Here is a 13,138-nt window from a genome sequence, read left to right on the forward strand (position 1 = left end):
CATCTCCTTCAGCACGCACCCCAGAGTATGGTAGTCCTCCATCAGGCGATCAGGGCATCTCCTGGCCGCATCATTAGTGCCCACATGGACTAGGACCATGGGGTAATAATCAGTTACCATTTCAGGCTTAACACTAGGAAAAACTTCTTCACAGTCAAGGTGTCCAGACTGTGGAATAGGCTCCCTCCAGAAGTGGTGCAATCATCTACCCTGGACATTGTCCAGTCTCCTCTTGAAGGTCACCTTCCTGGGCTCACCTGACTCCCAGTTGTCTTTCCTGTCTGGTTCAGGGGGGCTGGACCCAATGATCTTGCAATGTCCCTTCCAGCCTCATAATCTATTAATCTATGAACATCAGAGTATTCATCACACACATACTAGAAAAGCAAGCTTGGTCCCTTTAGCAAACAAGAAAGCCTGAGGTGAAGAGAGAAGCATAATCAGTAAATTATAGATGGCAAAGCAAAGTATCACATTCCAGTTTACACAGGTTCACTAACCATGGCTTAATGTTGTTTACCATGTTGTTTATCAATCTGTATTCCAATTTTGTATTTAATACAGCAGTGCATCTCCTTTAGATCACAATAAGGAAGAAGTCCAGTGGCCAAAAGTGACCCCCAAGTGATACTGATACACAATCTAGCTAAGCCCTAGGTTTTCAGCTGTGAACCAATAACTTCCTAAGCTTGCTATCAACTGCTAAAATTCAGTTCCAAATTTTACTAGATTCATAAACTATATAAGGAGCTCTGGAAAGATGGGAAGATTATTTTTCCTGGTAATCTTTTAGGAGAAATTAGTCTGATTAATTCTGTTCTTCCTTTAACAAATAAGAAAATCACTGAACCATAAACTGTTCTCTTTCCCCTGTTTGACATTTTCAAGTAATCTTATAATTTAGTTTTCTTGTTCTTGCCCTTTGGTTAAGTTCATCCAAGGTGGCTTGTGTGGATTTGTTCTCTTTGAACAGAGAAGTAAATGTGTGATGATAGACTGAAAAGTAATTCTCCTGAACTACCAACTACACTGGGAGCTGCTACCCCCTGCGGCAGCCATCTTCCAGCCCAGCCCAGCCCAGGCTAGCTGGGGTGGCTTTTCACTGTGCTTGGCCTCTGCGCTTCTCCATGTCTCAATGCAAGGGGTTGAGGTGGAGATGCTGGGGGGGGGGGGAAGGGTGAGCCTAGAACAGTAGGTTCACATGAGTCGCTGCTTGGGGTATTATTTTTCCCCTCTTCCCATGTCCCTGGCATAGATCCAGCTGCTTCCCATCTCCTGCCTTGTTTCCCTGAAGCAGCTCCTCTGTTTTAAAGCAATAATAAAGTGAGTGCCCCCCTTCCCTGTCTCTGCATGGGCCATGGCAGGAAGCCACCTTCGTTTCTCCCCAAAATGTCTGCTCTGTGACAATTTGATTAGGATGGGCCCAGCAGAGGAGACGCACCTTTACCTTATCTCTTTAGGTAACCTGAGATGGATACATTCCTGAGGGAGGGGGGAAACCTGCTCCCTCGGCCTACGTGACTGGTATCACCTACCTGGGTGAGGGGCTCCTACCTGGTGGGCTAGAGTCTGCCCGGCAACTAGTGATGTATTTCAAATTAGTTGGCCAACAGCCAACAGGTGTTGGCCTCCATTGGACCAGGTGAACAAGGTCACAGGGGCTTAATAAGTTAAGACTGCCTAGGAGGAGGGAGCAGCAGCCATGTGGGGGACTCAGACTTAGAGAGGAGCTTTACCATCTGAAACTGGCTCTCTCCCCCATAACTCATGAGCTAGGAACGGCCTGCCTCCAGAGGGAATCTCCAACAGACTCTGGTTGATGCTTGTGAGAAAGCTACTCAAGATCTGATTATATATATAGCTGGCAGTAACTCAGATGCGTGATCAAAAGGCTACCTCACCCAGACTGTTTTGCTGTATACGATTCCTATGATATTACTCTATCTTGTACCCTATTTTCACCCTACTCTCTGTAATCAATAAAGTTCTCCTTTGTGACTTATTTAGGTTTAGGAGACTTATTGAGGGGTGGGTTTAATTATGCCTAGGAGGCCCCTAGGATCTGCGGACTAAGGGAGACTATTTTTTGGCCCCCGACTTGGGGAAGTGCCCCAAGTGCTTGTACTGGGTCGAGTACCCATTGGACTATTTGGCCTGTGTTTCTCTGAGGACATAGAGCTTAAGAGGGTCCCCCCTCGGGGTGGTGGCAGCTTACATTACCCCTGGACTCTGCAGTGGGGCTCAAAAGGGGGTCTGCCAGGGCTTAGGTGCCCCTGGAGAGACGCGTGGAGTCTGGAAGGTGGACAGGTGAAGTGAGGTGGGAGCCTCAAAGCAGGAGCTCCCCCTACTGGCCAGCCATATGGGCAGCAGCTGTGGGGCTGTGTATGTGTGCCCTGCTGTCATGGCCAATCCCTCCCCCCACCCCCCCCATCTGCCCCTCTCCTGTCAGCAGTCAGTGTGACAGGCATCTCCACCCCGTGCAGTTCCCTGTCACTGTGTCCACTCTTGGGAGCATGAAGGGAGTCTGTTGGTGGGAAATCCACCAAGACCCCAGTGCTTTCCATGAGTGGACACAATGACAACACTCAGCAGCCTGGGAAGGCTGCGGGTCATGGTGAGAGGCATGCTCGAGCACCTCCCCCCCCCTTGCTATCCATGGCCAGTGCAGCAGTATCACCTCTTCCCCCCCCACCCCCCGAACTGAATGGCAAATTTCTGTTCTGTTCGCTCCCAACCTAAACTAGAGTGCTTACACAAATCCACATAGACTTGAGCAATTCCACCTCAGGCTTTTTTAATGTCTGTACCTAGCCTCTGTGCTCTGTGCTGGAAAGGCCCCTATACCAAAACTGTTGGTATCCAGACAGAATGAGATATCTGAAAGACTGAAGTAGTTGTATGAGATATGGAGACTTTTCATAGACCATAATTGCCAAGGAAGACCAAAATACAGCTAAAGCCAAAATAGAAAGAATCACTTGAATTTTGTTTTCATTCCTGGAGCTTAAAAAGTTGGAAGGAAGAAAAAGAGAATGGTTTTATCCTTTTTCCTCCCTCTGTTCATGTTGTAAGGAGTAGATTAGAATAATATAATTAAACTGCTGATAAGTCATGTGGAGTTTATGATGCTATTGATGACTGACATTTCAGTATTGCCTCTAATATTAGTGGTATCAGTGTCACAGTTATACCATATTTAACAGGCATCTCTTCTTATTCTACAGCTTGAGTTACTTTTGGGTTTAAAACACATGATTTGTATTGGTTGGTACAGGAAGTAGATTAGTAGCGAGTATAAGTGGAAGGCATACCATGTTTTAAGAAATGTAGTTTATGTGCTTTAATCATCTGTAACCTTTTCTTTAAGAAGAATCCCTAACAGTCAGCTATAGATGGATTTATATCTAATGTTTAGGATATTTTAATACATGCTTTGTAGATAGAAGGTAGTTATGTTACGTGATAATCTGTGAATATAACAACAATAATTATAAAGATCTACCAATTAAATAACACATAAAATATTCATATATAAAGCATTTAAAGGCCTTAATGCCTAATGTGTGCAAATACATCAGCATTTATAATTTATCTCAACTGGCACCTTTCAGTTAAGCCTACGATTTGTTTTCCTTTAATTATGAGGTAATTGTACAGGCTCTGTTTTGTTTGCTGTGCTTCATTCCTTCTCATCTCCCAAGTGATCGTTATTTAACCTAAACTAACTTTAAATTTGCCTGAGAGTTAACACAACCTGCTCCTGTAATCTCCAGAAACACAGTTAAGTATGTGGAAGAATAAGATTCACTTTGCAGCTTTTTCTTCATTAATAACAGTGGTGATAGTCTGATTTCTCTCCTTATCGGCTAGCAGATAAATAAAAGGCAACGTATGTGCTTCAGCTCTGCTGTCTGCTTGAGTAATGTACTGGATGCATTGAGTTAATACCACTATAGTCAGATCATTTAAACTTCATTATGCAAAATTCCCAGCCAGGAGACTAGTGATTAGTTATAAAGGAACGATTTATGTTTTGCATCTTATATTTTGAGTGTTATTTGAATGTACTTTTTGAATAATGCTGATGTGTATGTGCCTTGAAAAGTCATACTGCTCAAGCTATCGAAGTGCATAGGTGAGAACATTGTTGAGATTAGAAAGAGAAATCTGAATAACCAGATACCATGGTGAGCCATGTAGTGTACAGCTGTGTGCAACAAAACCAAGCACTTGAGAACAGCTGACACAAAGGAAAACAAAGGTCGCTATGCTTTATGTCTAAAACTGAAGTAGAAAGAAGTCATGATGTATAAAGAAGCCTTTCCTTTTTCAAGTGCAGTATGTTATAATGTGACACGCTTTGATCTGTGGAATGCTTTACACAAATAGTTATTTCACTTTATTTCACTCTGTGTAATTAAGTGTTTTGCTGAAAGCAAGAGTCTCATTCTTATTTCACTCACAGTGTAAAATTCACTGGTGATTAAAAATTGCAGGTTGATAGAAGTGAAAAATATGCCCTTAAATTTACAGACTGCTTCTCAAATCTGTCTCAAGTCATTTAACTTTAGAAATGACAGTAACAGTGTTTAATTGTATGTACATAAATCTTCCTATTTATAAGGTGCTGTACATCTCAGCATTTTTGTTTATATGTATTCATATACACTCTACATTTCAGCAATATTTACCTCCAAAAGCTTGACATTTATCATTGTTTATGATCAGAAGTGAAATGCTTTTTTTTTTTTTAACCTGTGCTGGTTGGAATGAGATGAGAAAGTAGGACTGAAAATGTTACAAGGAAGGTTGTATAACGCAGTAAGCCATTAATGGGTCAGTGACTCTTCAAAAGTTATTCTTTTGATTGGGGCTTTTCAGCTTTGCTTTGAAGCATATTACAAATCCCTTCTTGTAGCATGTACCACATACCAACATCCAGTGTAATGGGTATCTATAAAAATAGTATTAGAAAAATAGAGTGGGATTCAAATGTTATACATCCAGACATAATGGGATTCGTGAGCCTTCAGGAAGTGCATATATTTCTCTGACCACCTCTTTGAAATTTTTTACTAAGAAATATGCACTTAAAGAAAACCAAACCAATCTGCTTGATTCCCATTGATCACTTGAAGGATCACTTGAAGGAAAAAATCTTATTAAGACAAAAGCTACAAGCAGTATAGTGGAAACTCAATGTTCTTTTAAAGTGGGGTTTTCTGCAGTGCTCCTTTAAAATTCCTTTGTTGATGAATGGGATCCAAGAAGATTTGACTTGTGAAAGATGTTCAAGGGAAGCTACAGGGGAAAAAAATCTACTGTTGAATATAAAAGTAAATAGTGACTAGATTAACAAAACCAGTAGATGATCTTTACAGGTACTTTTCTAAGTGGTTCACCTGTTTTATATTGCCATACTTATTTACTCAAATAGAAGGTGATCGTGATTGTAAGATAACTCCCAATAATTAGATTATATGGAAGATATATGCATTTGTTGTCCCCTTCCCACTGCTGCAGCAGAAAAAATAAATCCTGGGGGGTCAGGTAGTTCTTTGCTCTCTGTTTCCTTGCACCTTTTTCCCCAGCAGCCCCTTCCCCCTCTACTTACCGTCAGATTCTGCTCTCCCTGAGCACATGGACGTGAGAAGCAAAATTGAAGACAATAATTATTCTTGAAATTAAACATGGTTGTAGCACTTTCCAGAGTACCCATGAACTTAGATTATCCAGAATTGATGTATGTTGCCTGTTTTGAAGCTGCTGCAAGTTTTAGCACAGGTACTCCATAAACACACTTTTGAGCAGGAGTTTGGCATCTGCTGTTATGTAGTACAGTTTTTAAATTTTTTAAACACACACACACACACACACACACACACACACACACACACACACACACACACACACACACACACGGTACCTCTATGAACCTGCCACCTGACTCGTATGGATCACTTGGCAGTCCAAAACACACCATCATCATCCCTGTTATAATAACTGCTCCACGCTCCCATGTGCCCGTGCACCCACATGCCCATCACTATTTCCTTTAACCATTACAATCATGCAAAACCCCCTCCTCACCCCTCACACTTCTTTTTTTTCCCAGTCCTTAATCTACATTGTCTTCATCATCTTCCTCTTCTTCGTCATTCTGGTCGCTCGCCCTTGCTTTGTCGCCATCATTGTTGTCATCATCATCATAGTCATCTTCTCTGGGGATCTTGTCCCTGAATAGTCTATGCCAGTCTCTTCTCTTCCATCTGTCCTCCACTGTCTTCTCACCATTGTCTTTTCTCATCTTGATGTAGTACACTTGCTCACTTACTACCATTTTGACACAGTCCTCAACTGCGAGTTCCATGTGCCTGCACATGAGCAGGTTTCGGGTCTTCCACAGGGTGTTCCTGAAGCAGGAGATGAACTGGTCAAAGTGGGCTCTTGGGGTCTCTTGCTGGGTCAGATGTCTGAACAGCACCGCCTCTCTGGTCTTGACCCCTGTCAACATCATGAGGAGTATGGCTACTTTCCTCCACACCTCCCTGGCATATGTGAAGCCCCAGAGAAGGTGCTCAATTCTTTTCTTCTTCCGCCAGCATGTTTCCTGGGGCAGGTCAGTGAGCCTATCTGTCCCTCTCTGTGTTTCAGTCCCCGCATGGGCAATGCCCAGTGGACTACCTGCCAATTCAAGCTCCTGTGTTCCTTCTGCATGTCCTTGTGAAAAATACATTCCCACATGGGTTGGCAGCTGTCGCCAGGGATTACATCCATGGATGACAGTCTGTCTCTTGCCCTAACAGTCTCCTGGATTTTCTGATGGTTTTTCAGGGTCTCTGGGTTCTCATTGTTTAATTTGTATTTGTTCTGGAAGTTCTCCAAGACTCTGCAGAACCATAGTGGCTCCCAGGTCCATGGGAATTAGCTGGCAGCATTTACATCCCCCAGTATTGCACTAGGTGCCTGTAACTGGACACATGGTTTTGTTTACTAGCAGGAGTTCCTGAAACAGTGGCAGTGGCAGAAGGCCAATCCTAGAGCTGCAGACTCTCTGGCAAACCCCACAAGTGGTGGTTAAAGGGGGGATCAACCACAGATTTCTTGGTCTTGTTTTCTTTACCTATGTTTCTGCCATTTTTTTTTTTTCTTCAGGGTGAGATGGTTTTCCTTAAAGATGTACCTTCTCTCACAGTGCGTCACCATATAGTCGTGTCCCAGGCTAGTTTTTCCAGATTTGTGGTATCAATGCCACACTTCTTACTGTTCATCTTCAGGGTGTCCTTCAAGCATTTCCTCTGGCCCCCGCTTGTCCTTTATCCTTGGCTGAGTGTGGAGTATAGCAGTTGTTTTGGTAAATGTACATGAGGCATGCATACACAATGCCCTGTCCACCACAGCTGATGTTGAATAATCAACCTTTCCTTACTGGTGGTTTTAGTGATGCTGACAATTTGTATGACAATCCTCCCACTTTTTGCCAAGGATCTTCTAGAGATAGCACTGGTGATGGCATTTCAAACTTTTCATGTGGGTCCCTATAGGTCACCCAAACTTCACAGCCATAGAGAAGAGTTGGAATTACTATAGCCTTATATAGTACATATAGTAGGAGCTTTGTTTGAATCCTGGCATCATGATCATTATGTGTTCAATGATTCAGTCTTCCAAAGGCAGAGCTGACACATTGTATCCTATACTGGATCTCCTCATCAATGTTGGCCTTCTCTGAGAGATGGCTGCTGAGGAAGATGGCTTCCTCTGGGGAGCCAGCATTTTATTTTCAGTAAGCTTTTATTTTTTTTACAGATTTTACTGGCATTGCCCAATTTTACAGGAAATGCCAGATTTCACAATGAAATCTGCAAAATTGCTACTTGAGTAGGTCTCTAATCATATGTGCCAGGCTAAGACACAGCTTGACAGAGGGATTCTGGGTGAACTGTATACAGTGTCATGGCTCACCGTGACTTGAAGAGTTGGCAGTGAGGGGAATTGCACTTAATGGACACTACCATATATCTTTTTCAGATGGGCTGCACTAACCTATCCTTGTGGTAGGCTCCCATCAAAATGTTTGCCCAGTGTGGGCCATGTGTTTTATAGTCATGCTCTGTGTTGGCTTCAGTTAATCAACTTCTTAGTTGTTTTCTGTTCCTGAGCACATGCTTTTGGTAGTAGTTTAAAGATATACAATGTACTTACTGATATTTCCTTGTCCGATTATAAGACAAGGGGCTTCCCCCCCATGCCAATAGAGAGGGGAACCTCATCTTGTATTTGAGTAAATAGAATATTTAAAATACATGCCTCTTTGTGATTATTTAAATTGTGTGGATACAGAATTATTTGGAGAAATTTTAGTTTCTCAGCCTCTTGAAGATTTGGATCAAATCTATTATGTTCTTTGCCAATAGGTCCAAATAATACACAGAAAAGGCACAATTTTTTCATTAAGAAATGTGTCAAAAACAATTAAAATCATATTTCTGTCAAGAAAACTACAAAAGTAGTTTATCCGTAAAATTGCTATAATCTTTGACTGGTCAAAAAATATGCAGTCAATTGACTGGTCAGTTGCCAATATTTGACTGGTCAATTGACCAGCTTACCAACCCTAAAAGGAAGAGATTGGCTCTTCCAGGCTTCTTGCTGAAGGCCTACTTAATCCATTATCTAAGGATTTCTTTGCTTGGTCCAATGACTTGCTTGGACCAATGAGTACTTTGGTTTGGTATTTCATCAGACTAAGGGGAAAATCATGCTATATAAGGTTCAGAATAGGCATGGTGGGAATAATCACCTTCCTACTATTGATGCTGAGCTGGTGCATGTTCAGTTAGAAAAGTTAGACATTTATCAGTCAGCAGGGCCGGATGAACTTCACCCAATAGTGCTGAAGGAGCTGGTCGAAGTCATCACGGGACCTCTGGCAAAACTCTTTCAAAACTTTGTGGCACTTGGAGGAGGTCCCTGAAGACTGGAAGAGGGCCAATGTTGTGCCCATCTTCAAGAAGGGGCAGAGAGAAGACCCGAGCAACTACAGGCCAATTAGCCTAACTTCTATCCCAGGGAAAATCCTGAAAAAAATCATCAAGGAGTCTATGTGCAATATTCTTGTAGAAGGTAGGATTCTGAATGACAGCCAGCAGGGCTTAATCATGGGCAGGTCTTGTTTTACCAATCTCATCTCCTTGTATGACCAGGTAACTAGCCACCTGGATGAGAGAGAGAAGGTTGACATTATATACCTAGATTTCCAAAAGACCTTTGATCTGGTATCCCATGATGTTCTCATAGGCAAACTGGAGGAGTGCAGGCTTAACTGCTCAACAGTTAGGTGGGTAGGAAGCTGGCTGCAGGGTAGGACCCAGAGAGTTCTAATGAACAGATCTGTGTCATCCTGGCAAGAAGTGGCCAGTGGTGTCCCTCAGGAGTTAGTGCTTGGCCAAGTGCTTTTCAACATCAGTGATTTGGATGTGGGGGTGAAGAGCTCAGTGACCAAGTTCGCAGACAACACCAAGTTATGGGGGAGCATGGTCACACTCCAAGATAAGCTGCAAATACAGGCAGACCTAGACAGGCTGGCAAGTTGGGCGGTTTGGAGCCAGATGAAGTTCAACATTGAGAAGTGTAAAGTGCTCCATCTGGGGATGAACACTCCCCAACATACTTACAGGCTTGGTGGCACCAATTTGACTAGCACCACGACTTAAAGGGACCTAGGGATAATAATAGACCATAGAATGAACATGAACCGTCAGTGCAGTTCTGTAGCCAGCAGCGTAAACGGTACTCTGGCATGTACAAACCGATTTCATCTCAAGTAAAACCAAGGAAGTGATTCTTCTGCTTTACTCAGCATTAGTTTTTGGGCCTCTTCAGCCTAAAAAAGAGAAGGCTGAGAGGGGACTTGATAGCAGCTTACTGCTATATCAGAGGAATACATCAGGGGCTCAGTTCACAGGGCACCCTTGAGGAGAAACCAGGAGTAATGGCCACAAACTCATGGAAGACTGTTTCAAAGTTAACTCTATGAAAAACTTCTTCACAGTCAGGGTGTCCAGACTGTGGAATAAACTCCTTCCAGAGGTGATGCAGTCACCTACCCTGGAAATCTTTAAGAGGAGACTGGACAGTCACCTCACTAGGGTCACCTGACAATCTATGAATTATTCCCTTGAATATTCCCATCAGTCTGTTGGCTGAGAAGCCAATAAACCACTGAATAAAATACCAACAGCACATCTAGCTTGATGCATTCTCTTTTGACCAGAGCCTGCTGACCCAATTGCTAGACTTTGTACTTGCACTTAGGACAGCATAGGCTGACAGGTTTCTTTTTCCAATTCAGGTCACTTTTGGGAGCATGCAAATAAGATAGCAGATGCAGATTTGCAACTTCTTACTACTTTTTTTTTTCTTCTGGGGAATTGAGAGCAGTCCATTGATTTTACAGTACGTGCATTATTTTAGCAATTGGAAGGGACTGAAATATACCTTTTAAATTTTTGATTAGGCAGAATGTTTTTCATTCACTAAGTGCTATTGCTCCCTGCTTATTAACAGGGCTTTGTTTTATACATCCTCTGTGAACCACTTGAACCTTCCCTGGATATTCAGCCTTTTAAAAATATCACCAAGCTTCCAGCAATGAAAACCCTCTAAGCACATCAGCAGGGCTGCAGCTGCACACTTACGAAATGTGCATAAAGTATAGCACCTTTTAAAATTTTGTGTTGATGAATACAAAATGTCCTATCTTTATCTGTTGATATTAACAATAAATGTAAAGCATAGGGTTGGAAGGGATTGATACATTTTTTAAATTGCAAATTTTTGGTAAAATTGAAATTAAAATATCAAAATCTGTAAATTTGATTAAAGTTTTGTTGACTTCTACCTTTCTTTAAATTGGCTAGTGAGGTTATTTTTTCAAATTTAGATTTCAGAATTCAGCAGTGTACAGTCACTAATTTAAAAGGTAACAGACATAGCTGGGCTTCTTGATCTCTTGTCATTTCTATAAGTTCAGTGTTTGTGGCAGAAATATTCCAACTGTAAAAGCTCCTGAAATAAATTTTTGGTTGAACTCTTCACAGCAGATACAATCCTAATATAAAGGTTTAGAATATTTAAAGCAGTAAAATTTACTAAGATATTTTTTAAAATTAGGAGTCTGACTCATATTCTGTTTCTGGTCATAGCTATCACTTGAATGTTAAATCTGACAAAAAAACAGCAGTAAATTTTTTTACCAGTCAAGTAGGAAACTTGAGATCTTAGGGCGCTTGTAACACGTGACAAAAATTGCCTATTTTTTTGGTTTAATTGTGTCACACTGTATGCATGTGGGGGTGGTTGATGATTTAAATAAGATGGCTACATTGTAAACTAAACCATAGCTGCATGTAGTTTTGTTTGCAAAGTAGCTATGTGTAATGTTGTAGCTTTTGACAGCTTGCCCCCCTATCCCACCCGCCACGGGAAAGGCAGGCTGAAGGCAGGAGTAGTGAGAGGCCCAATTCTTTTTCCCCCCCCATGGAGCCTGCCCATGTCTCCTGCAGTGGGGGATGAGCTGCCAGTGGACCAAGGGGCCCCTGAGCTGCAGAGGGCCCCAGTCCCTCCCTCTATGGTGGTGGTGCCCCTGAGGCCACTTAGGCAGGCAGCTAGCAGGAGGGTGCTACCCCAGCTCAGGGAACAGTTGGATTGGGATGGGGAATACCTGTGAGCTGGGGCAGCACCAACCTGCTAGCCACTTGCCCAGGTGGCCCTAAGGGGCACCACCACTGTGGAGTGGAGGTCCAGGGCACCCTGCAGTTCAGGGCCCCCCAGCCACGGAATAGCCCAGCCAGAGGTCCAGGGCACCCAGCAGCTTACACCGCAGCCATGGGAGAGGCAGGTAAAAATAAAAGATCAGGCCCCTCACCACTTTTTTCCCCCACCTCACTGAAGCCTGCCTGTGCGAGCTGCCACTGTGCTGTGCAGTTCCTGAGCTTCTTGGGGGCCTGGTCCTTCCCTCTGCTGTGGTGGCACCCCCTGGGGCCACCCAGGCGGGGTGCTAGCTGTGTGGGTGCTGCCCCAGCTCACAGGCAGCACTCTCCAGATCCAACTCTTCACAGCGCCCATGCAGAGAGCTGCGCCCAGCGGGGTTCCAGTGTACAGGCGCAGGGAATAGTTCCCAACTGCTCCCTGAGCTGGAGCAGCTCCTGCCCACTAGCAGCCCACCCAGGTGGCCCCAAGGGGCGCTGCTGCCTCAGAACGAAGGACTGAGGCCCTCCACAGCTCAGGGGCCACTCAGCCCACTCGCAGCTGATGCCCTGGTGGAGGAGACACGGGTAGGCTCTGCAGGGGGGGAAAAAATGAATCGGGCCCCTCACCATAACAGTGATGGAAGCCCCTAAATTTAAAAAGTGTTTTTTTAATCATCACTATTAAAAACCACAGTTTCAAATTAGGGGACCAAACCCCTGTCATATGTACAAACGGCCTTAGTATTTTATATAGTAACAGTTTTGCTTTTTGTTTCTGCATATGTGTCTTGTTTGGGTTAAGAGAAAGTGATACATGCCTAGTGAATTATACACAGCTAATTAAGAACATATCACATTAATAACAATTGACAGTGTTTATTATCAAACCTGCTAAAAGTATTTGCAACCCTGTCATCTGTATCAGCAAGATAACAAGTGACATTCTGTCTCATGTCTTTTCACAGGATCTGTTGTTCAGTGTGTGTGCTCTCAATATCATCTCCACCATTGTCTGTGCCCTGGCAACAGCCATGTGCTGCATGCAGATGGTTTCTTCTGATGTTCTGCAAATGGTAAGAGCAGTTCAATGACAATAGTTATATTTTTTTTTCCTCTGTGTGTGTATCCCACATGCACATATCTGTTGTTTATCCATGTGGGCTATGCCTAAAATATATATGTTTGTAATGCACTATCAAAAATGGTTGATGCGGTTTAAAGCCACCAGGTTGTCAGACCAACCTGGTGGCTTTTTATGATCAGATCACCAGATCATTAGATGCAGGGGTAGCAGTGGACATAGTCTTCCTGGACTTCCGGAAGGTTTTTGACACTGTCTCTCACCCCGTTCTCATTAAGAAAATGGGAGGCTGTGGTAGACACCC

The 13,138-nt window shown here is 43.2% G+C and overlaps 1 protein-coding gene across 1 annotated transcript in view; it reads left to right on the forward strand.

Annotated features, from left to right (window-relative positions):
- Nucleotides 1-13,138, forward strand: part of FAM189A1 (family with sequence similarity 189 member A1) — a gene marked incomplete at its 5' end in the record, with an annotated part of 549,899 nt that overhangs the window by 462,537 nt on the left and 74,224 nt on the right. The window contains one exon of the mRNA XM_019503830.1: nt 12,719-12,826. Coding sequence (XP_019359375.1) covers nt 12,719-12,826 — 108 coding nt within the window. The remainder of the gene's footprint in view (nt 1-12,718; nt 12,827-13,138) is intronic.

This window comes from Gavialis gangeticus, unplaced genomic scaffold (genome assembly GCF_001723915.1).
Source record: "Gavialis gangeticus isolate Ggan-Ray unplaced genomic scaffold, GavGan_comp1, whole genome shotgun sequence".
Lineage (NCBI taxonomy): Eukaryota > Metazoa > Chordata > Crocodylia > Gavialidae > Gavialis > Gavialis gangeticus.